Source organism: Girardinichthys multiradiatus, chromosome 2, assembly GCF_021462225.1.
Source record: "Girardinichthys multiradiatus isolate DD_20200921_A chromosome 2, DD_fGirMul_XY1, whole genome shotgun sequence".
In the NCBI taxonomy this organism is placed as follows: Eukaryota; Metazoa; Chordata; class Actinopteri; order Cyprinodontiformes; family Goodeidae; genus Girardinichthys; species Girardinichthys multiradiatus.
In genome coordinates this window covers 20,377,044-20,401,980 of record NC_061795.1, presented here as the reverse complement: position 1 = coordinate 20,401,980, position 24,937 = coordinate 20,377,044, and the positions used below count along the sequence as shown (strand labels likewise).

Here is a 24,937-nt window from a genome sequence, read left to right as displayed (position 1 = left end):
ACCTCAGTGGGAAGTCTGTGGGAAGGAAAAAGTGTGGCAGAAAACGCTGCACAACGAGAAGAGGTGACCGGACCCTGAGGAAGATTGTGGAGAAGGGCCGATTCCAGACCTTGGGGGACCTGCGGAAGCAGTGGACTGAGTCTGGAGTAGAAACATCCAGAGCCACCGTGCACAGGCGTGTGCAGGAAATGGGCTACAGGTGCCGCATTCCCCAGACTTGGGCTATAGAGAAGCAGCACTGGACTGTTGCTCAGTGGTCCAAAGTACTTTTTTCGGATGAAAGCAAATTCTGCATGTCATTCAGAAATCAAGGTGCCAGAGTCTGGAGGAAGACTGGGGAGAAGGAAATGCCAAAATGCCAGAAGTCCAGTGTCAAGTACTCACAGTCAGTGATGGTCTGGGGTGCCGTGTCAGCTGCTGGTGTTGGTCCACTGTGTTTTATCAAGGGCAGGGTCAATGCAGCTAGCTATCAGGAGATTTTGGAGCACTTCATGCTTCCATCTGCTGAAAAGCTTTATGGAGATGAAGATTTCATTTTTCAGCACGACCTGGCACCTGCTCACAGTGCCAAAACCACTGGTAAATGGTTTACTGACCATGGTATCTCTGTGCTCAATTGGCCTGCCAACTCTCCTGACCTGAACCCCATAGAGAATCTGTGGGATATTGTGAAGAGAACGTTGAGAGACTCAAGATCCAACACTCTGGATGAGCTAAAGGCCGCTATCGAAGCATCCTGGACCTCCATAAGACCTCAGCAGTGCCACAGGCTGATTGCCTCCATGCCACGCTGCATTGAAGCAGTCATTTCTGCAAAAGGATTCCCGACCAAGTATTGAGTGCATAACTGTACATGATTATTTGAAGGTTGACGTTTTTTGTATTAAAAACACTTTTCTTTTATTGGTCGGATGAAATATGCTAATTTTGTGAGATATGAATTTTGGGTTTTCATGAGCTGTATGCCAAAATCATCCGTATTAAGACAATAAAAGACCTGAAATATTTCAGTTAGTGTGCAATGAATCTAAAATATATGAATGTTAAATTTTCATCATTATATTATGGAAAATAATGAACTTTATCACAATATGCTAATATTTTGAGAAGGACCTGTATTACCTTTGGTAAACTGTGAGGAGGAAGCTCTGTTCTTTCACCAAACAGAATCACGCCAGCTGTGGATAAGAAATAGATAACAGTGAGTCATTTGAACCGAAAGCCATTTACCATATTGAAAAGAAATCATGAAGTTTCATTACAGAAATTCATAAAAAACAGAAAATGCATGAAAATCAGATATAAATGAGCGTGTCTCGTCTATTAAGTCTTGTAGAACGATTTAACATTAGTTTGCGTCACTGAGTCATGTGACCTAAAAGCTATTAATTTGTGTTTCTGAAGAGTGTTTAGTTCGGAAATTTATTGATGGTCCCTAAGCGAAGCACGGTGTGTGGAAGGAGGGAGCAGTCAGAGACCTGCTGCCCGTAAGCAGACTGCCAGCACCGGTTCCAACAAGACAGGGACGCCACTGAATCTGCGGACCCTGAATATCCAACATCCAACCTAAAACTAACTGCACAGCGGTCTCCTCTCGACCAAAATCTGCTGCTTATGTATGTGAATAAGTAGCAGCTGTCAGTATAGACGATCTCTGATCTTTTGCGTGCGTGCGTACGTACGTGGCTCCAGTTTAACGTGTCGGCGTAAAAGACCGCTAGCTTTGCCTCTGCTTGTGGCACTGTAGCCGTCGTAGCAACAATTGAATGAGCTTCTCGTCTTTATTGGTTGCAGATTTTAGGAGCCGCGGTCATTGTGTGACTTGGTTAATTCTTTGGAACCTTTCGAAATGATTTCACTCTCGGATTCACAGAGTAAGAGTCATTTTTTGCGGTTCGTTGTTTCAACTACTCAGTTTAGCTATATGTACGAGGCTAACAGCTAAAACACGATTGGTTGAGAGCATCATTACGTCACTGAGGGTTCGTTTTCGATTTAGGCGTTTACAAATTACTTTTATGGAAATGTAAATATTGAAACCAGCAATGGCTCCAAAATGTTGCACTCCTCGTATCCTCAGACTGTTATCGTGTTTTTATTTGACACTATTTCTTTCTGTCAGCATCATGCTTTCATGTTTAAAACAGTGATTGTGTTATTCTGATCAAATCTCTTGTTCTCTGAACCTTGCAGAAATTGGGATGGGACTGACGGGGTTTGGTGTGTTTTTCCTCTTCTTTGGAATGATGCTGTTTTTTGATAAGGCTCTGCTGGCCATAGGAAATGTGAGTCCTTCAGCTGAACAGTTGAAACACTGGCAACACACTTTAAGGTTTCGTTAAAGTTACCAGTTGTAATTTGTTTTTCACTAACAAATGTACACAGACAGTAAAAACACAGCTGGGACCAAATAGTCCCAGGGTGAATTAAATTCCACTGCAGGATTCCACAAAATATAAAGCATTGATCATTAAAAAGCACACTGTCTTTGTAAGTTTGGGTCAGTGACATCACCAGAGGCAAAATAATCAAGCAGCTAAGCTGTACTAGTAAATATTACTGCACACTATGGGATTTTGATAAATGTTGTAGCATTATAAAGCTTTTGAGTTTCTACTTGCCAGAATTTTCAGTCAAACTGAGTTTAGAGAAAGTTTTTTTTTATTTGTTTGGCGAATTGATTTTGAAGGGGAAAAAAACAATGTTATGTTTCCAACAACAAGCCTCCCAGTGTCCTCATCTGGTGTCACCGAAGACGTGCACTGGGAGGCTTGTTGTTGTTGTTGTTGTTGTTGTTGTTGTTGTTGTTGTTGTTGTTGTTGTTGTTGTTGTTGTTGTTGTTGTTGTTGTGTTTCCAACAACAAGCCTCCCAGTGCACGTCTTCGGTGACACCAGATGAGGACACTGATCAAGTTCTGAAAACCATCATTGCTGTGGCCATTGTTTGCTTTAACTTTGCTGTCCACCGCTATTGTCATCATGGCTTGGAGGTCATTGGACAAAATAAATTCAATATAATTGGCATGCTTCAAAATTCTGGAGAAAGGTGAACTTGGAAGGAAGTATTTTCTGGGTTTGAACAAGAACAAAAAAAAGTCAAAGACGTTCAAAGTGTATTTCCAGATTTTAATCTATCCATCAACGTTTCCTTTCTTGTTTCCTCCATTCTAATCTTCTTTCAATCCTTTCTTCCTTCCGTCCTTCCCTCGATACGCTTTTCCAAGCTTCCGTCCTCTCTTCCTTTTCTTTGTGTCTTCCTTTCTACCCTTCCTTTTGTCCTCCCTTCTTTCCTTGTGTCCTTCCTTTTTTTTTGACCCTTGTATTCTTTATTTCTTTGTAAATTTTTTGTGAAATTTTTTGTGAAATTCTAGACATTTGTTCTTCCTTTCTTAAGGTATATTCATTAATTTCAAACTTCCTCATCCTCCTTCATTTCAACCTTCCCAACCTTCTGTGAATACTTGGCAACACTGTCTGGCTTCTGTCCTTTCCTCCTTTTTTTGTTCCATGCTTACCTCCTTGAAGCCATTCTTTCCTTCCACCCTTCCTTTTCATTGCAAACTTAATTTCTTGTTTACTTCTATCTTCCCATCTTTACTTGTGTCCTTACTTTTCAGATTTCCTTCTTTGTGTCTTTCCTTTCTCTCTTCCTTTTGCCCTTCCTTCATTCCTCCCTTCTTTCCTTGTGTCATTATTGCCAATACTTTTGGTAATATAGTGTATGTGAGACCCCTGATGTATTTTGCTTGTCCACAGTAGTATTTAATGCCAGTTGATCAACCCCATTATTGTACCTCTTGTGATGTCATTAGCAGGGTATTTTGTTTGCAGTGTTTTCTTTTGGAAACTTGGTATTGTCAGTGTATATTTGACATTAGAAAGAAAATTGCACCACTGGATAGTATCAGTAAGCCCTATAATATTTTGCATTTGCATGCAGATTCTCTTTGTGTCAGGCCTCTCCTTTGTCATCGGCCTGGAGCGCACCTTCAGGTTCTTCTTCCAGAGGCACAAAGCGAAAGCCACTAGCTTCTTCTTGGGAGGAATTTTTGTGGTTCTGACCGGCTGGCCGATCATCGGAGTCATCCTGGAAATCTATGGTTTCTTCCTCTTGTTCAGGTCAGGTCAAACAGTGATAAAACACTTCCATGTCAAACTTGGACATTCTCATGGCTCATATTGTTCCCACTTGGCGTTTATAGGGGATTCTTCCCGGTGGCGGTCGGATTCATTAGGCGAATTCCTGTGCTTGGATCTTTGCTCGGTTTACCGGGAATTAGGGCAGTAAGTGTCATTCCAATCTCTTGGAAACATACAGTATGTATAACTCAAGGGTGTTGGGCACTTTCAATAGCCCTTTTTTTTTTCTTGTTGTCTTTCAGTTGGTGGACAAAATTGGTGAGAGCAACACTATGGTATAACACGACGCTGCTAGCACAAGGGGGACTGTCCCGCTATTTATTATGGATTCTCATCGTGATTGTATTTTCCAGTCCTTGCCACTCCAGAAAAGTTCTTTCACACATTTTTCTGCAGAAAACACTCAGGTTTGTCTGTAAACGTTCCTCTGACTGCATCCATTCCCATCGCTCAGATACAAGAACTATCTGACTGAGACTGGACAACAACACAAATGTTTTTATTCTTTGTACCATTCCCTTGCTATATTATGGACTGAACACTGGACCATCTCAGAGGAAAGTCAGTGCCTGGGAGCGATCCTGTATGTCATGTAACTGGAACATTAATAATGAATTTTGAATCAGAAACGGTGGTTGTAATCTTTACAGAAATGTGAAATTCTGTAAAAAATGTTTTGAGATGTTTGTACTGTAATTTTTACAGTGATTTTTCTAAGTGTATATTTGCAATAAATTGTCCTTTTTGTAAATAGGGTTGTGTATTTGTTGTTCTTTTTGTTTCTGAGAGAAAGAGATCAGCTTTATGTTGTCCTAAAACTAGTCGGTCTGAGTTTTTGATTCAAATGCACCAAGCATGTTCCAGTATGAGGTTCTGACCATATGGTGAGCTAGAGTAAAAGTTCCTTAGTTTCACAGTATCATGGTAAATGTTAAGGCTAAAAAACTCTTTTGATGCATAAAGTTAAGTGTTAAATAGAATGAACTTCAATATCCAATATTCTGCTTATTGTGCAGAAGATTTTACCTCCTTCATGACAGCTGACCAGCAGTGTGCAGCAACATATGGGGGAAGGCAGCATTGCGTTACTCCATGGCTTATACAGGTCCTTCTCAAAATATTAGCATATTGTGATAAAGTTCATTATTTTCCATAATGTCATGATGAAAATTTAACATTCATATATTTTAGATTCATTGCACACTAACTGAAATATTTCAGGTCTTTTATTGTCTTAATACAGATGATTTTGGCATACAGCTCATGAAAACCCAAAATTCCTATCTCACAAAATTAGCATATCATTAAAAGGGTCTCTAAACGAGCTATGAACCTAATCATCTGAATCAACGAGTTAACTCTAAACACCTGCAAAAGATTCCTGAGGCCTTTAAATCTCCCAGCCTGGTTCATCACTCAAAACCCCAATCATGGGTAAGACTGCCGACCTGACTGCTGTCCAGAAGGCCACTATTGACACCCTCAAGCAAGAGGGTAAGACACAGAAATAAATTTCTGAACGAATAGGCTGTTCCCAGAGTGCTGTATCAAGGCACCTCAGTGGGAAGTCTGTGGGAAGGAAAAAGTGTGGCAGAAAACGCTGCACAACGAGAAGAGGTGACCGGACCCTGAGGAAGATTTTGGAGAAGGGCCGATTCCAGACCTTGGGGGACCTGCGGAAGCAGTGGACTGAGTCTGGAGTAGAAACATCCAGAGCCACCGTGCACAGGCGTGTGCAGGAAATGGGCTACAGGTGCCGCATTCCCCAGACCTGGGCTACAGAGAAGCAGCACTGGACTGTTGCTCAGTGGTCCAAAGTACTTTTTTCGGATGAAAGCAAATTCTGCATGTCATTCAGAAATCAAGGTGCCAGAGTATGGAGGAAGACTGGGGAGAAGGAAATGCCAAAATGCCAGAAGTCCAGTGTCAAGTACCCACAGTCAGTGATGGTCTGGGGTGCCGTGTCAGCTGCTGGTGTTGGTCCACTGTGTTTTATCAAGGGCAGGGTCAATGCAGCTAGCTATCAGGAGATTGTAGAGCACTTCATGCTTCCATCTGCTGAAAAGCTTTATGGAGATGAAGATTTCATTTTTCAGCACGACCTGGCACCTGCTCACAGTGCCAAAACCACTGGTAAATGGTTTACTGACCATGGTATCACTGTGCTCAATTGGCCTCCCAACTCTCCTGACCTGAACCCCATAGAGAATCTGTGGGATATTGTGAAGAGAACGTTGAGAGACTCAAGACCCAACACTCTGGATGAGCTAAAGGCCGCTATCGAAGCATCCTGGGCCTCCATAAGACCTCAGCAGTGCCACAGGCTGATTGCCTCCATGCCACGCCGCATTGAAGCAGTCATTTCTGCCAAAGGATTCCCGACCAAGTATTGAGTGCATAACTGTACATGATTATTTGAAGATTGACGTTTTTTGTATTAAAAACACTTTTCTTTTATTGGTCGGATGAAATATGCTAATTTTGTGAGATAGGAATTTTGGGTTTTCATGAGCTGTATGCCAAAATCATCTGTATTAAGACAATAAAAGACCTGAAATATTTCAGTTAGTGTGCAATGAATCTAAAATATATGAATGTTAAATTTTCATCATGACATTATGGAAAATAATGAACTTTATCACAATATGCTAATATTTTGAGAAGCACCTGTACAGCTGAGTCAAACACCAGTCATACCAACGCTTTCTCTGGCATACATTTTTTTCAGTTTTAAAACAGAAATATTTTAAACCTTGGTTTACCTTGATACTGGTAACCAGCCCAAGCTTAAATTACATTTTTACAGCACTAACTTCTAGTGCATTGTTTCTAGAATTGTGTTACTCAAGGTGGCAGGAAGTTGGAGTAGCTCTCTTACTTTTCATTCTGATTGATTCTTTTTTGGGAACTCAAATTCCTCTTGTGTTGGATACAGTTGATTTTTTTTTTTTGGATGACTGTCCTCTCCGTTGTTGGATGCTGTGCAGCTGGAAGGATTTTTCCTAATACTTTTCTACTTTTGGACATTTGTTATGATGCACTGCCATTGGAACGAGGTTGTTTCTTACAACCGGGAGCAGCTGATTAATATCTCAAAAGCTCAAATAATACTTCAACTACAACCCCAAATCCCTGATGAATTGAAAAGGAGGTGCCTTGGGTGCAGAGCAAGAGCAAAGAGAAGAGAGAGAGAAGGAGGAAGTTCAAACCATCTCTTCCGTCGATTATGATGGGCAATGTGAGATCGTTGGGAAACAAGTTGGATGAACTCCAAGCCCCACAAAGAACCCAGCCAGAGTACCGGGAATGCAGTATTATGTGTTTTACCAAGACATGGCTGCAGTCCAGACCAGACTCCAGTGTCTCTCTGCCAGGCTTTCCGACCATATGAGGAGACAGAGATTTAAAGATGAGTGGCAAATGTAAAGCAGGTGGACTAGCAGTACTTGTGAACGACAGATGGTGTCATCCAGGACATGTTACTGTGAAGTGTCGTCTCTGCAGTCCAGATATTGAACTGTTAGCATGCTTTCATCCATATTATTTACCCAGAGAGTCCAACAGTTTACGTTCCACCTTTAGCCGTTGCCGACACTGCATGTGATGCCATCAGCTCAGTTGTTGCTAAGCTATAGGCACAAAACCCTAATGCGTTTGTGGCAATATCTGGTGATTTTAACCATGCTTCACTCTCTGCTACACTTCCAATGTTTCAACAGCTTGTCAGCTGCTCTACCAGAGAAAACAAAACGTTGGATTTGTTTTATGCAAATGACAAGGACTCATACATCTCTACAGCTAGACTTCCTCTAGGCAAATCAGATCACAATCTTGTTTTTCTCTGCTCGAAATATAAGCCACTTGTAAAAAAAAAGCTAAGAAAAAAAAGTGTAACTATTTAAAGAGGTGTAAAACTTACAGCTAGCATGCCGCATGCTGCGCTAAATACTGAAATAATTCATCAGCTGCATGTGTTGTCTCATGAGGGAAACGGTGACCTCCATTGTTGTCTTTTTTCATCTTGTTCAAGATGAAGCTTTGGTTTTCTCACTGCAGAGGTGTCCAACAGCTTTCAGTGCTCAGCTTCCTGCCTATCAGTGAGTTACCACACAACTGCAGAGTCACCATGGTTTTGGTCTCGTGGTAAAAGTTGAGCTTACAGGCATCTTGCAGCGCTTCCGCAAGCAGATGTCAGACGTAAACCAGTTTTATGTCGTTTTGTTTCTACAGCAAATCATTTTTTTACTGATGGCATAAGAAGTAAACATTTAACACACTGATCCTCTACACATCATTGATGTAATTATCAAAGGCAAACTTGCAGGGGGTAGCTTTTTTAGGTTGCAGTTTTTAACAGTTATAAAAATTGACTGAAGCAATATGGTTGATTTCCAACATGCTCTTTTTTTTTAACTAAAAACTTTCATTGGATAATGGAATTTAATAATGTTTGCTTCATCAGGTTTGATAAACAACTTTTATGGTTTTAGTACATGCTCTGTGAGGAGCCAAAATGTGACAATGTTATTGGTCACCCCTAGATGGCGCTAAATTATCTGTAGAAGTTTGCTTTTATATATTTGCAGATGCAGTCTGTGCTTCAGAGGGCTGGATATTTTTTGTTGTGGCCCTACACACACACACACACACACACACACACACACACACGCATACAGTACTTTCTTGAAGTTTCTGCGGTTAATGTTATAAAAAACAAACAAATTGCTTAAAATATCTGAGATTCTGGGGCAGGAAAAAATGCGGTGCAGTTCCACACAAGAAACATAACCTAGTCTTTTTATTGCAAGTATCACCTCAGCAAATACCATGTTTTCTATGTACTGCCATACTGACACATATAATAAAATAGCATCACAACTGGGTTTTTTTTCGGTTTTTGTTCAGTTCAATAATTGCTTGATTGGCTGAACTGCGCAAATTAATTATGCATTTCGTTATTTCTTAGAATGTGAAATGTCCATGTCTGAAGTTGGAAACATAAATAGAAAGTCCAATTCCCATTCTCAGTGGTAGACTGTGCAAGAAGTTTTGCACAGTCTACCACTTGGCACTTTTTTTTTCGGCACTAGAGGCCTTAATTTTGATAGTAGTCAGACAGTAAGAAGGGGCAAAGAGAGGGGGAGACACTCGGCAAAGGTCGCCAGGTCCGGGACTCAAACCCGGACTTTCTTTCCTCGGCCGCTTCGAGGAGTAAAGCCTCTATATGTGGTCGCCCGCTAACCCACCAGCGCCGCGCCCACTTTGCACTTCTGATGATTTTTTTGTTTCTAGATATGCAGGTCTGCCTTTTGAAGACCTTTTGACAAGGATATTTATGCCTTGTGACGTTTTGGCCAATTTACAGAAGAGAAAAGCATGACACCAAACTTTTTTTTCTCCTACAGAGAAAGTCTTGTACATGTTTAAACCTCCCGCTGATGTTTTCACCCACGGTAACTGACATCACGCTGTCATCACATGAGACTCATTCATAAACCCATAAACAGTCTCAATGCGGTGTGACCCTGCAAAGATCCTCTGTTTATTGGAGGCGTCAAAGTTCAAACTTCTCTCCAGCGCCTGTGGCTAATGTGCAGAGACAGCTTCAGCAGCACCTTTCAGTCTGTCACAGCTGGAGTGTTAGGCGTGATGTCATTAAATTACCCATCAGCCTCATCACTGATGCCACATAACAAGCTGGTTGACTTAATATATGTGTTTTGACGCCTAGGAGGAAACATTGATCCAACGCTTTTACAAGCTACAGCCTGCAGAACCATAATTCAAGTACAGTAAGAAACCTTTATTTTATTATTATTATTATTATTATTATCATTTATTTTGTTGTTGTAAAATATCTTTTAATATTACATTTATTTATAATACCATGAACACAGAAATTGCCAAATCATACAAAAAAAGTCTAATCTTAAAAAAAATGTTTTACTTAGCAAACGTTTTGTATTTTATACAATATATTTGAATGATCTTCTTTTGTAAAGGGATATCATTCTCAATGATATCTATTGATAACTATTATTAAAGCCCATGTTAGTGAGTTGATTGTCTTTGAAAATGTATTATTTTTTTCAAGCTTTAACTGGGAAACTTCATGTTCCACAAGTTAGATTTAAAGGAAAAACTGCCTTTATTTTTTTGCACATGAAGTAAACACATAGGATATGTCGACATCTTGATATTTATTGTAGCTACATAAATCATTAACATGATGTAATTGTTTTACGCAGTCAATGCATATTTTATTGTTTGGGCTACCCTCACTTAAATATTTGACTGCTTTAATAAGCTTGCGACAAGTTTTAGCATTTTTCTATAGTTACAATTTAGCTAAACTCATTTTTTTATGTTGGGTGATATTCCTCTTTTTGCACTGCACCATATAAATTGAACAATTGTAATAAAACAGTCGCGGTGATTGGTACCAGAATATGCAGTATACTGTATGTATTTGCAATGCACAGCATTGCAATTTATATACTATATAATATGAAATATCACCCTAGATATAGTATTAGAAATATGTGGAACAATTCCAACTTTGAGCAGTTTTTAGATGCAGAGGGAAGGGTCAACACTTTCATAATAAGGTATTTTCCATTGCAGGCTTCAACAATGTCTCTAAAGGTTACTCTGCTTGTGGCATTGGTTTCTCAGTGCTGGTCTGCTCCATATGTAAGTACAGCCTGACTTTTGTAAAAAAAAAAAAAAGTATTTTGCTGTCTAGAACTTATATCATAAAACAAATCTGTTGATAATTTTTTTCCAGAGGAGAAACTGGACTCCTCAAGCAATGTTATACCTCAAAGGAGCACGTAAGGCAAACATTTATAGCAGCAAAAAAATTAGGCAGCTTACAGTTGTCATTTTCCATACTGAGAAAAACCTGTTAATTGCTGATTTGTTGTAGAGGGACAGCACTCAACCTTGGAGCGCCGCAGCAGAGAAGAGGACGCTTACCATATAGGTGTGTCCCAAATCTGTTGGTTTCTTTCTTTCTTTCTTTCTTTCTTTCTTTCTTTCTTTCTTTCTTTCTTTCTTTCTTTCTTTCTTTCTTTCTTTCTTTCTTTCTATCTCCATTACATTATATTATATTATATTATATCATATTATATTATATTATATTATATTATATTATATTATATTATATTATATAGAGATGCAGCTGTTATGAGACATGTAGGAGAGTTGATCCAGGGTATCCAGAATCGCTTGTGTTACTTTGGGTTCAGGGGTGCATCCAGTAAAATTTCAAAGATGTATGTGTTGCCACTTGAAATATGGTTTAGAAAAAAAAAAGAGTCTTTATCCTCTTCAGGATTTTCCAAACGACAGAATAATCTGTAAGTTCCCATTTCCACTGAATTGATAAGTTAAAACAAGCACTTCTGGCCACCACAAAATATTGTGAGCATGATTTTAAAATACTGTAACCCTAAATTTTCTACATAAATATGTAATCCTAGTATCATTTGAAGGTTAGGCAAGGAGTAAATAACAAGCATTGAAAAAAAGAGTACATACTAATATAAATAAATAAATGAAAGTTGCCATTCAACTTTTTCAATACTGATATTCATGTGCAAAAGATCACCAGAGGGGAGCCAGTAACTACTGTATATATGGGTGGCTCATGTAAAACTACAGTTCAATGTATTGTGTCACACATTTTCTCATTTTCCAAATATTTCTGTTTTGTACCTCTTCAGTGAATTTTAATCAGATCAGTGATGGGCCGGGATTGTCTTCAGTTTCAGTCATCCTGTTGCAGCTCCTGCAACGAGCTGCAGAAGAAGGTAGACCATTGCACTTTGTTTTCATGTCTCATAACCTTCTTAGTAGTTAAAATCTGTTTATCCTTCTCTTCAGGTGGTGGCAGACCCAATAATTACCAGGACTGGAGTTTAAAAAATCTATAATTGTTTTTCCAGATCAAACTGTGGTATTTGTTGGATTTTTCAACTCTAAAATGTACTATTGTTGGTGTGAATAGTTATTCTGCAGTAAAGGACTCTTAAACTTCATTGTTTGGTACCTGCATTTAAAAATGTAAATTTAATACTACTGACTACATTCTCCTGTTTGTTGGCAGAATATTTGGTTTGGTTCCTTTTGGTTGTGCTTGTTAAATAATTACTGGGTTCCTACTGGAAAAGTCTGGTATTTCATTTCAGTATTCTCCAGATCTAAACAAGTTTGGAAAAACAATATAAGCATTTGAAAAATTTTTGGCTTTTCAAACTTTATTCTCTTTCTCATTTTTTTGAACGTTATGTCCTTCCTCTCTTTTTTGTTTCCTTACTTCCACATTCACTTCCCTCTGTGGCCTAGGAGCCTTCAATTACCAGTCCTGTACTTTTCTAACTGAGCTATCTGACAGGGTTCCTTCTGTCCTTCCTTTCTTACTCCATGACAGTATGTCTGTTTCTCTATCTGTCTGTCTGTGTGCTTTCTTTGTTCCATTTGAGCTTCATGTCCTTCTTCCCGTCCTTTCTCCTCCTCTTTGAGTCTTTCCCTCTATGGGTCGTATGCATTTGTTCCTTCTTTACCTTAATTCTTTACTTCCTTCTCTCTGTCCTCCCATCTTCCCTTCCTGCTACTCTTATTTCCTTCTTTCACTCCAGCACTTACTTCTTTTCATTCTTCTGTGTTGTGTTCTTCCTGTCCTTCCTTCCTTCCTTCAATGTTCAGATTAGAAAAGTTTTGAAACGTCTGGAATTTTTTCCTGACAAGTGTGTCGGAATCCTGTAATTACTACAAAAAAGCTCCAGGCAACAATTACACCAGTCACTAAATGATCATCACCAGCATCCAGTCAAACATCATCACACTGTCATTGCTGACGTCACTGAAGGAGTCATGTCTGGGTCAAACATGATGCTTCTAGCTCACATTCAGACACAGTGATGTGTTTCTGCAGCACTCAACAACAACACACAGTATACAGGTCCTTCTCAAAATATTAGCATATTGTGATAAAGTTCATTATTTTCCATAATGTCATGATGAAAATTTAACATTCATATATTTTAGATTCATTGTACACTAACTGAAATATTTCAGGTATTTTATTGTCTTAATACAGATGATTTTGGCATACAGCTCATGAAAACCCAAAATTCCTATCTCACAAAATTAGCATATTTCATCCGACCAATAAAAGAAAAGTGTTTTTAATACAAAAAACGCCAACCTTCCAATAATCATGTACAGTTATGCACTCAATACTTGGTCGGGAATCCTTTTGCAGAAATGACTGCTTCAATGCGGCGTGGCATGGAGGCAATCAGCCTGTGGCACTGCTGAGGTCTTATGGAGGCCCAGGATGCTTCGATAGCGGCCTTTAGCTCATCCAGAGTGTTGGGTCTTGAGTCTCTCAACGTTCTCTTCACAATATCCCACAGATTCTCTATGGGGTTCAGGTCAGGAGAGTTGGCAGGCCAATTGAGCACAGTGATACCATGGTCAGTAAACCATTTACCAGTGGTTTTGGTACTGTGAGCAGGTGCCAGGTTGTGTTGAAAAATGAAATCTTCATCTCCATAAAGCTTTTCAGCAGATGGAAGCATGAAGTGCTCCAAAATCTCCTGATAGCTAGCTGCATTGACCCTGCCCTTGATAAAACACAGTGGACCAACACCAGCAGCTGACACGGCACCCCAGACCATCACTGACTGTGGGTACTTGACACTGGACTTCTGGCATTTTGGCATTTCCTTCTCCCCAGTCTTCCTCCAGACTCTGGCACCTTGATTTCCGAATGACATGCAGAATTTGCTTTCATCCGAAAAAAGTACTTTGGACCACTGAGCAACAGTCCAGTGCTGCTTCTCTGTAGCCCAGGTCAGGCGCTTCTGCCGCTGTTTCTGGTTCAAAAGTGGCTTGATCTGGGGAATGCGGCACCTGTAGCCCATTTCCTGCACACGCCTGTGCACGGTGGCTCTGGATGTTTCTACTCCAGACTCAGTCCACTGCTTCTGCAGGTCCCCCAAGGTCTGGAATCGGCCCTTCTCCACAATCTTCCTCAGGGTCCGGTCACCTCTTCTCGTTGTGCAGCGTTTTCTGCCACACTTTTTCCTTCCCACAGACTTCCCACTGAGGTGCCTTGATACAGCACTCTGGGAACAGCCTATTCGTTCAGAAATTTCTTTCTGTGTCTTACCCTCTTGCTTGAGGGTGTCAATAGTGGCCTTCTGGACAGCAGTCAGGTCGGCAGTCTTACCCATGATTGGGGTTTTGAGTGATGAACCAGGCTGGGAGTTTTAAAGGCCTCAGGAATCTTTTGCAGGTGTTTAGAGTTAACTCGTTGATTCAGATGATTAGGTTCATAGCTCGTTTAGAGACCCTTTTAATGATATGCTAATTTTGTGAGATAGGAATTTTGGGTTTTCATGAGCTGTATGCCAAAATCATCCGTATTAAGACAATAAAAGACCTGAAATATTTCAGTTAGTGTGCAATGAATCTAAAATATATGAATGTTAAATTTTCATCATGACATTATGGAAAATAATGAACTTTATCACAATATGCTAATATTTTGAGAAGGACCTGTAATGTGTACCAATGAATAAGTGAAACCACTCACCAGCAAACCTCGTTTATTTTGCATCAAAGCAACACTTCTCATTTCACCACAGCGTGAAGGAGTGTTTGAGCATGTGCATCAAAACCTTTTGCTCTGTTTTTATCTCCACCTTCAATCTCCATTTCAACAAATATAATTGTTCAAACTGACACCTATGGCTAAGTTTGATACAAATCTATAGAAAGCAGTGAGTGAGGTGCAGAAAGTGGAGCTAAATGGTTTTGAGTGACCGCAGAGTGAAGAGAAGATATTTCTGCATCGCCCCCTTATGGTTGGTTAGATGTCCCGCAGGTCCCTCTGGATGTCCCACAGAGTGTTGGCACTGGCCTGCAGTTGGGCCACCTCTTCATCTGTCAGGGTCATGTTGACTACACTGGCCACGCCTCCATTGTTTAACACGCAGGGTAGACTCAGGTACACTTCGTCACTGATCTCGTACATGCCCTGTTGATGCAGAAACATTCACGGTGAATGGAAAGTCACAATGATTCCATCCTGTTTAAAGGATGTTTTGAATGAGAAAAATCAATCAATCAATCAATCAATCAATCAAAAAGCATCTATATGCCCCGAGCTTGTTTTGAAAAATGTTTTGTCATATCACAACCACATAGCCCCAGTAAAATAAGATAAGACTTCATTCATCCCCCAAAGGGGGGAACTGAACTATCATCGCAGCAAGACAGAGTGAAAGGTACACGTCAGGCTTTGGCAGTCACAGAACTGCTGCTGAAGTAGTTGCTCAGAGCACCCATAGTGCTGCGGAGGAGGTGAGAGGTGTTGTTCATGGTGGATGTCGGTTTAACCAACATCCTCTTCTCCTCCACATCTACTGTAGAGTCCAGGGGACACCCCACAACTGAAATGACCTTCCTGACCAGCTTGCCCAGTCTACTCCTGTTCTCTGTGTAGCCGCTCCTCCAGCAGACCACAACACAGTCCACTGCAGAGGCTAGTGTAGTAGAAGGACCTAAGCAGAGCCCTGCACACACCTGAAGTTCCTCAAAAGGTGGAAGCGACTCTGGCACTTCTTGTTGGTGTTTGTGTGGAGCAGTCCAGTTCATTGTTGAGGTGAACACCCAGATACTCCACCACAGTCTTGATGTCCAAGCCCTGGATGTTCACCAGTGATACACTGAATTTTAGCAGGATTTTATGTTTATAGGTCAGATGAGACCAAAGTTAGAATTTTCTGGCCTGGACGCAAAATCGTATATTTGGCAGAAAACCAACACAGCCCACCATGAGAGAATGCTCCATCTTCACTGTAAAACATGGTGGTGGCAGTATCATGCTGCTTGGATGCTTTTCTTCAGTAGGAACAGGAACAGGCTGAATATGAAACACTTTTCAGATTATTACTTGTAAAAAGTTTGAAAACCTTCCTACTGTATTACAAATATGCACTACTTTGTTGTGATTCATCGCATAAAATGCCAACAAGATATATTGAAGTTACAAAATTAAAAAAGTAAAATTTTTGAAGGCACTCTGAAAAAAAAATGTAGAAAGAATAAATAACTGAGGGAATACAATGGAATACATAGAAATGAATGTAAAGATCAAAAATATTTATTACAAAATCTAAAATAATGGCAAGTACAACACAATTAAATTTAGTCAGTCAGTCATTTTCTACTGCTTATTCCATAGTGGGTCGCAGGGGAGCTGGTGCCTATCTCCAGCAGTCTATGGGCGAGAGGCGGGGTACACCCTGGACAGGTCGCCAGTCCATCGCAGGGCAACACACAAACAACCACGCACACACTCATTCATACACCTAAGGGCAATTTAGAGAGACCAATTAACCTAACAGGCATGTCTTTGGACAATTAAATTTAATTGATTCAAATTTATTTTTTGTAAAGCATATATATATATATATATATATATATATATATAGAATAAATTCAATTTAAATAGAGAAGAACACCAAACGGGTCAAAGTTAATTTAATGATTCATAATGAATCCTTATTAAAGTCCAATTAAAAGCCTGATTGAATGGATACAGTCTATAACTGAACATCAAAGTCAAAAAGCAACTTTAGTTAAAAAAATCGATCAAGTTAGTCTGTGAAATGTCAGGAATTGACGAAACATCCACATTTATATCAACCAGAAATACTAACTATAACACTTGACAACAATGAAATCCTCAAACTAAAAAGTGGAATAATCAGGTCTGCCTGCTGAAAGTTATCAAAAAGAATAAAAATATCTGATAATTTAAATAAATTGGTTATCATTTTTCTTATAAACTGAGAGGCGAACCAAAGATAACTCAAATACATCTTGAATTCATAAGTACTGTGCACTTTTTGGTAAAAAAGCTGTTATTATTTATGTTTCTGCAGGTGTAGAAGCAAGCAGGGTGTTATCTTGTAATCTATTCATCCTTCTTTCTCTTCTCCATTCTTTTCTCCTACTCTCCCTTTTTCCTTTTTGCGCCCACTTTCTCTCTTTCGTGCTTCTTATTTTTTCCTTTTCGTTTCTGTGTCTGTGTCCGTAACAATTGAAATAATCCCAAAGCAGTTTCTAATAAAGTTTCTTTTATAAATATCAAGCAGAGCTTTAAAGCGTTAGCTGTAATGCTCCACTTGTGAAGGTAAATCTGTTGGGCTTCTTCTTGGCACTCAGACAACATTTCTGAGTGCTGCTCTGCCAGACATGACACGGTAAAAAAAAAAAAAAGATAACTTAATTATCTGGTAGAGAGTACTAACGTTTCAGAAAGGGAGCAAAAATGAGCTGAAGTCAAATACCAGCAACTGCTGCAGAGTTGGAGAATACCTATAGCATCGTTTCTATATATTATAATTATAATTCCAATTAGCAAAACCTTTTATTGACGTGCAGCTCACATATACATGAATGAACAAATGAATAAATGAATGAGTGAGTGAATGAATGCATTAATCCCTCACCTTCACCATGGTGGAGACAGGATGAATTCTGTTCATGTTCCTCATGAGGCTCTCGGTTAAGTCGGCCACACTCAGACCGATGGCCCAGTTGGTGTAACCCTTCAGTTTGATCACCTCGTACGCGCTTGGATACATAGAAACACACAGCTTTTACATGCACAAAAGGCTTGACTAAATAATGTCTGGGCCTAATTCTGTTCACTTAATTTTTAATTCAGCTAAGGTTAATATCAAATTATAAAACCAATGCCATGGAAAGCACATTTTCTCTTTCTCTAAAGTGTCTTTAGGGTTTTACTGTCTTTCTAAAATGAAACAACTCCTTGGGCTTTTTTCAAAAACTGCTTTCTGTTTATGCCAATACAAGTATCAGCTCATGCTGGCATATGGGCAAAAAAAATGGTTTCATGGGTGGTGATATCAAGGTCCTGAACCTTGCCCAGAAACCAAACAGCTAAAAAGGTATTTTTATTCACAAAGACGTCATTATCTTTCAGTATCTGGGGATAAGTCCTACAGTGATGTAACACTTGCAGGCAGGTCAGAAAATATCATTCTTTATTTTATTAGTAAAGCAATCTGAAGCACCCTCCACATTTGCTGGCACCCCTGGTAAGGATGTGCAAAAAACCCTAAAACAAATGTATATTTTACTGCAGTAGTATATTTTCTCTTTGATAAACCTTAATTGTTAAATAAATGATTGTTTTTCTTTTCTTTCAAAATGACTACTGCCACAGTTATTACAACCCCTGACATTACGTGTCTACATCTGTAGAATTATTGGCACAAGTAAAGTTTTACTATATTTATTTTTTCTAAAAGAGAAAAAAGAAGTTGGAAAAATAGCACAATGGGTCTGTTTTATCATTATGCCCTTGCTGACTTGGCTTATCAGCAATGTTTGGAAAAACCTGTGAACAACTGATCTAAATCACTACATATCATCACTTCTCTTTGTCCCTGTAGATTATGGGACAAATATGGTGTTCTTTAGAATGTTTTTATGTAAAAACAAATTACAAAAGAACCAAATATAACACAATCGGTAAAAAAAAAGTACAAATGGGATGCAAAATCGACCTCAAGCTTACCTGTCCACCACCATCTTGTGAGTTTCTTTCCAGTTCTCTTCATCAAAGTCTGTGCCAATGTTGGGGTTTAACGTCTGCAGGTTGACTCCTGCCACATTTGTTCCGCTCCATACAGGCACTAACATGAACATTGTAAGGTTGTTATAAGGCAGTTAGTTCGAAGTGCCAACATATCTTAAAAAAAAAGCCCAAATTCTTTACCGCTTGTGTCTCCGTGTTCCCCCAGGATCCACCCATTGAAGCTACTGGAGTGGATCCCAAGTTTGTCTGCCATCAGGAAGCGGAAGCGGGCCGAGTCTAAGTTGGTACCGCTGCCAATAACGCGGTGCTTGGGAAGGCCGCTCAGTTTCCATGTCACGTAGGTCAGAACATCAACTGTTGGAAAGATTTGAGCAGCGTTTAAAATGAATATTGTGTTTTTGTACATAAGAGGAAAAGCAATGTTTTATGTAAAGGAGTGGTAGACATGCCCGGGTTGGAAACAACAATGATGATACAGTCAGGGCTGTATCGTACAATCTGGGGTATGATGTGCTTGAATATGTTGACGTTTCTCTGCACAAGGTTCAACCTGCTTTCCCCCTCCTGCTGACGGACTCCGGCTGTGACTACAACAATGCGAGAGTTTGCTGTAACTGAGTAGTCTGAAAAAGGAAATAGAGAGGTTATGTTGTGATGACAGTCTAAGACAGTTTAAGATTTAAATCTATATTTGGATCTACAAATAAATGAAAGCATTTTTATAAAGTTGACCGTGAGGTCTTCAGTTTTTTTTTTGACATTACAAGACAAACTGTCGCTCCTCACATCTGCTCACTAACTGCTTCACCTAATGAGTCCTTCTGTATCCTTAACAAATTTAATAAATTGTGTTGGGCTACATTTGGCAGTACAGTTATGTGTCAGCAGAGTAAAGAGCAAAGAACTGAGCACACATCCTTGAGGAGCTCCTTTATCAAATACCTAGCAATTTCCCTCTATTGATTAAAACCTTTGGTGGGTGTTGTTTTTCAAAATCTGGGATAAGAAGGTGTGCATGATTTATGCAATAAGTAATCTGTGCACAGTTTGACAATTGGCAAAATATAGAGGGTCTACTAGGAGCAACTTCTTCTAAGTGCTTTAAAGAAATAGACCTACCTTTGTCTGCAACTATTTTGGGGGTTTTGAGGAAAAGGCTGCCGTGCTGCAGGTCCATCATCTCTCCTTTCAGCTTGTCCTCCACCACATCCACTAGGGCCAGCTCATCAGCCAGCTCCTACGATACACCAGAGAACTTCAGATTAACAAAACATCAACTGCTTTTCAAGAGGATTAAAATTATGTAACAAGCATGTTGAAACAAATTATTTTAAAGTTCTAATATTTAGTGTTCTCTTTTATCATAAATAGTCAGTGCTATGCAAATGTATCTGCCTTTGCCCTAGAACATTTGATCACATTACAACCATAAACTTCAATGTGTTTATGGGGATTTTATGAGATAGAGCAAAACAAAACAGTGGAGAACTTGGAATTGGAAAGGAAGTGTGCTTTGCATTTGTATTTGACGCCCTTTACTCTGATGCCCCTAAATGAAATTCAGCACAGCCAACAAAAGTCAGAAGTTCAGAACAGAGCCTATTGACAGGACAACTATTAGTTGTGCACTCCACAAATTTGGTCTTCATGGAAAAGTGACAAAAAGAAATTATTGACACAAAACAATAATAAGGCCCATTTGCAGTTTGACTCAAGGCTCTGGGGGGAGAAAGCTGATATGTGGAAGAAGAGGATCTGTTCAGATGAGACCAAAATGTTATCTTTCAGGCCTGGATGCTAAAATTGGTGGAAAACTAACACCACGCAGATTGCACCATCTTTTCTGTGAAACATGGTGGTGGAAGCTTCATACTGAGGGGATGCTCTTTCTCCAAATCGGACCAAAGCCAAGGGGACGATGGCTGCAGCTAAAACATAGGGCAATCATTGAAGAAAACCTGCTAGAGGCTGGAGGCTAGAAATAAATTGAGACAGGATAGAGGTTCTTCTGGTACAACGACCTCAAGCTCAGCCAGAGCTACAATGCAATGGTGAAAACTGATGTTCACAGAAAATCCCCATCCAGTCTGTCTGGGATTGAGCTTTTTTGCTAGTATCTAGATGTGTAAAGCTAGTAGAGACATTTCCCCAAAACGTACAACTGTAAATGCAGTAAAAGGTGTTTCTGCAAATTATATACTCAGGTGGACAAATACAGGCCACACCTTTTAGATTTGTTTGTAAAAAATGTTGAAAACATTGTAATATTTTCCTTCTAATTCACAATTATACCCTGCTTTTTTTTGGTATGTCACTGAAAATCCCAATAAGTTATAACTTAAGTTTGTGGTTGCAATGTGACAAAACAAGGCAAAGTGACATTTAATAAATCTCACTATGTTTAAATCCTTAGGTAAGCCACTGTGTTTCTTGAAAATAGAAATGTATGCTGCTAAATGTCACTACTTCCTATCATCTAGATGTTTTAGACAAACTTTACTCAGACTGAGTCTCCAAAAGATACATGATCCAATGAGGGATTAGTTCTATTTAAACATTTCATTTTAGGGTCACAGTTTCTGCTTTGCCTACTACTATAAATAGGGTGTAACTGCCCCATTTTAGACATAGCCAAACAGGTTGACGTGGTTCAATTCCTTTCATGACAATTGGAGATAGAGGGGATAAGATCAAGATCAGAGGCCAAGAGATCAGTAATCTGTTGTCAATCCAGCAGGATCCAGGGAATTACCCCATACTGTGACAGGAGCAGGTAGGGAGGGTATCTTGTGTAAAGGCATAAACCCTGGAAATCTTACCCTGAGCAGGATACTGACAGCACAGGCCATGCCAACCTGACCCACACCTACTACTGTTACTTTATTCCTGGGGGGCTCGGGAGGACCGCTGATCAGTGGGGTGATTAGCTTGTGCAGGACTGAAGCCATTCTTAGTGCTGAAATGAAATAAAAACAATTTACTTTCAGATAATAGCTTGACGTTAAACATTTTAAAGAGACGCAACATGCCCTGCATGCTGCCTTACATGTTCAAACTCTGTAAATACTGCAGTCTGTCAAAGTGTAGCAGGATCAAGAATTCAGCCTGGCTTTTATCTCTACATCATTCCCTTTTTTGTACATCTAAATCCAATAATCCAACACTAGAAACCACACTTCCTGAGCTCTGTCCCATAAATGACTTGTCAGCAGAGTTCACCTTGAAGCGACATGCCGGCACACACAGAAACAGCAGCAATACTTGCTTTGTTCGGCGACGCTCCGAGCAGCAAGGTATAAATACCACCATGTAATCAGCATGGCAAACTGAAGGGATGCCTAAGGTGTGTTTCCCTTAGAACTGCATCCACAACATCTCCCACAGTTGTGGCTGTGCAGTCCAGAAAGACGAGGCAGGTATGCAGCAGCAGCGTAGAGAACATGTGACTCAGGGCCGGATGGAGGAGCTGTGAGCTGCACAGATCTCCTCTCTCCTCCTCTCCCTGAGCTCTCCTCCCCTCATGGAGGACGGAGCACTATAATCTCACTGACTGCAGACTGCTAAAGGAGTTACTGTAATCCCTTAACACTGCTTCCATCTGCTTCACCTGCACTACCCATGAACCTCAACTTTCCCTGTAATAAGCTCATGAAGTGAAACTTCTTCTCATTTGCTATTTGCATATGATATATTTGGATATGAACATAGTCAGATTTAATACAGTTGAAACCAGATTTTTATATACACTGTATGAAAATATATTTTTTCCTTGCCGTCTGAGATTAAATCCGCCTAAATTTTTCTGGTATTTATTTGGTATGCGGTAGTCTCACATCTACACTGTATGAGTTGGTTAAATGTATCCTTCTGACAATAGCTTGCTGGAATTTTGGCCCATTCCTCCCTAATTCCTCCTTAACTGGTGTAACTGACTCTGATTTGTAGGGTGCTCAAGGTTGAACCTCCTGGGTGATTTAAGATGCTGATGCTTTAAAGATTCTTCCCTAATGATCCCATCTATTTGGTAAAGTGCACCAGTTCCTCCTGCAGCAAAACACCCCCACACAACATGATGCTTCCACCCCCGCACTTCACAGTTGGGAAGGTGTTCTCAGGCTTGCAAGTCTCTGTCTTTTTCATCAGACCACAGGACATGTCTCCAAAAAGTAACATTTTTGTCCCTGAGTTGATTTGCAATCTGTCTTTTTATCTGGCTTTTGGAATCATGGCTTCTTCCTAAGTAAGTGGCCTTTGAGTCCATGCCAGTACATTTCACTGTGGATGATGAGGTGCCCAGCATCTTCACATAGTCTTTTGGTTCTGTTTTGGCGTTGATACGCAAATTTTGCACCAAAAATAGAAACTTTTCTTCCCAAGTGGTATGATGGATAGACATGCCAATGCTTTTTATACTTGCATATGTTTGAACAGATGGGTGTGGCACCTTCGGGCATCTAAAAATTGTACCCTAAGAAAAAAAGAGATCCACAGTTCTCTTCCTAATAAATTCTGTGATTTTTCCCTTAATGTTGTGGAGTTGTCCACAGCTGTGCCTCCAGCTAACTCAAATGTTGTTAATTAACCTATCAGAAGCCTCCAAAGCCATGACATCATTTTCTCAGCGTTTAAAGTAATCTTTTTGTATGTAAACTTCTGGTCTAGGAGGCGTAATACAAAAGCTGTCAAAAAAGGTTATTTGATTATTCTGGCATTTAGAAGATAGAATTTAGGCAGATAGAAATAACTTTCGCAAAACTGGAAAAGTTTAGTTTGATTTCATGTCAGGCAGTGAGAAAAAATACTTGTAAATGCAAATATTTGGTGTCAGTTGTTTTAAATGGAGGCACAAGTTGTTGTGAAATTGTGAACCTGTTCATTTACTATACCTTAGTAACAGTGGATTACCCAAGAAGAGTGCTGTGCACTCCAAGCACGTAAACATGAGCAGGCATTTACATGGCTTACCACCAAGGTCAGGAGGAAGGACCGTAATTCTCTTCCTTCACAATAAAAGCATGCTTTAATTTATATCAGACCTTATGTGTCTCAAAAGGCAAGTAAAGTCACGCATATAGTGGTAATGGAGAAAATCTCATTTGAATTCCTAAATAAGTATATAAAGATATTAATTTAAAAGGACATGCATTAAAGGAATTGCATCATACTGTAGGCACAGGTGTCTTCTTTCACACACAACAAACTAATTTACATTAAATAGTGGAAAATGAAATAATGTCGAAAATATAATGCAAAATTACTCCAGAGTGTTTAATGATATAAAACAGTTCTTTTAAGGATAAAATGTAGATTTTTAGACCATAAATGTGATTTTCTTTATAACTGCTTTTGGACCTATTACACATTTTGCAGATCAGGAATAAATACAAAGTAAAACCACATATGATCTACATGAACACTCCAGATTTACTGTATTAAAGATCAGGAATGACTATTTCCTGAAAAAATAGCTTAAACTACCTTTTTAGTAATGCAGGGCAAAGCCTGGCTGTACACCTGTTCTACCTTGTTGAACCCACTGAGAACAGACCCAATTATACATTTGGACAAAGAGATGGTTAAAAACACAACCACAAGATAGTGCAAGCAGAGAATGAAGAGCCAAGCCTGTTCTGCTGTTGAAATGTAGCTCAAACAAATCTGTGTGCAATAAATGAGGCTAAAATTGTTGGTCAGATTGACCAGAAATTACTATGACATGAAAACAGAACTTTTCACCTTTTGTCTTGAGGTTCTGTGTATGTTAAGTGAAGCTGCTCGCCTTCTCTTCAGAGCAACAGGAGGATCCACTGTGGACGTGCCGTACTATCTGCCCACTTCTCTTCCTACCTGCTGTTGACCTGCAGCCTCCTGGATTTATGTGACTAAGCCTCTCCGTCTCCTTGAAAGTCTCAGTTTGGCGCTCCAGCGGGTCACCCTAGCTATAATGAATTACATTCACCATGGCTTTCCTGCTAAAACGCTTCAAAGATCAAAGATTAAAAAGGTAAATTTTTCAAAATCATCGCAATTACATCTATTAGTAACTGTTGTACGGTCAGGAATATTTTCTACATATTTTTTATGATGTTTGATGTGACTCCTGTTAGGGCTGAACAAATTACAAACAAATGCCTTTCTGCACCAATGAGT

At 39.6% G+C, this 24,937-nt stretch overlaps 3 protein-coding genes across 6 annotated transcripts; 2 read left to right on the top strand and 1 right to left on the bottom strand.

Annotated features, from left to right (window-relative positions):
* The first annotated feature begins 1,686 nt into the window (after nucleotides 1-1,686).
* Nucleotides 1,687-4,891, top strand: LOC124857412 (vesicle transport protein GOT1B). The gene is made up of 5 exons (XM_047348668.1): nucleotides 1,687-1,874; nucleotides 2,194-2,285; nucleotides 3,941-4,119; nucleotides 4,203-4,284; nucleotides 4,383-4,891. Exons 1-5 carry the CDS (start codon nucleotides 1,850-1,852, stop codon nucleotides 4,419-4,421), a joined length of 417 nt encoding a protein of 138 aa, XP_047204624.1. The 5' UTR covers nucleotides 1,687-1,849; the 3' UTR covers nucleotides 4,422-4,891.
* A 4,266-nt stretch (nucleotides 4,892-9,157) lies between these two features.
* LOC124859905 (spexin prohormone 1-like) lies at nucleotides 9,158-12,182 on the top strand. 2 transcript variants are annotated; one of them, XM_047352806.1, is made up of 6 exons: nucleotides 9,158-9,927; nucleotides 10,765-10,833; nucleotides 10,928-10,973; nucleotides 11,069-11,125; nucleotides 11,868-11,954; nucleotides 12,028-12,182. In XM_047352806.1, the coding sequence occupies exons 2-6, from the start codon at nucleotides 10,774-10,776 to the stop codon at nucleotides 12,075-12,077; spliced, it is 300 nt and encodes a 99-aa protein (XP_047208762.1). In that variant the 5' UTR covers nucleotides 9,158-9,927; nucleotides 10,765-10,773; the 3' UTR covers nucleotides 12,078-12,182. The 2 variants fall into 2 exon arrangements, with proteins under 2 accessions (XP_047208762.1, XP_047208753.1); XM_047352797.1 differs by having other exon boundaries at nucleotides 9,165-9,932.
* A 2,560-nt stretch (nucleotides 12,183-14,742) lies between these two features.
* On the bottom strand, nucleotides 14,743-24,669 carry LOC124883554 (L-lactate dehydrogenase C chain). Of its 3 annotated transcripts, none has more exons than XM_047390717.1 (8): nucleotides 24,524-24,669; nucleotides 21,607-21,743; nucleotides 19,907-20,024; nucleotides 19,237-19,410; nucleotides 18,968-19,141; nucleotides 18,767-18,884; nucleotides 17,673-17,796; nucleotides 14,743-15,190 (listed from the first exon to the last, which is right to left on the bottom strand). In XM_047390717.1, the coding sequence occupies exons 2-8, from the start codon at nucleotides 21,733-21,735 to the stop codon at nucleotides 15,023-15,025; spliced, it is 1,005 nt and encodes a 334-aa protein (XP_047246673.1). In that variant the 5' UTR covers nucleotides 21,736-21,743; nucleotides 24,524-24,669; the 3' UTR covers nucleotides 14,743-15,022. The 3 variants fall into 3 exon arrangements, with proteins under 3 accessions (XP_047246673.1, XP_047246658.1, XP_047246665.1); XM_047390702.1 differs by lacking the exon at nucleotides 24,524-24,669 and adding an exon at nucleotides 22,053-24,256; XM_047390709.1 differs by lacking the exon at nucleotides 24,524-24,669 and adding an exon at nucleotides 22,007-22,034.
* Nucleotides 24,670-24,937: the final 268 nt, after the last annotated feature.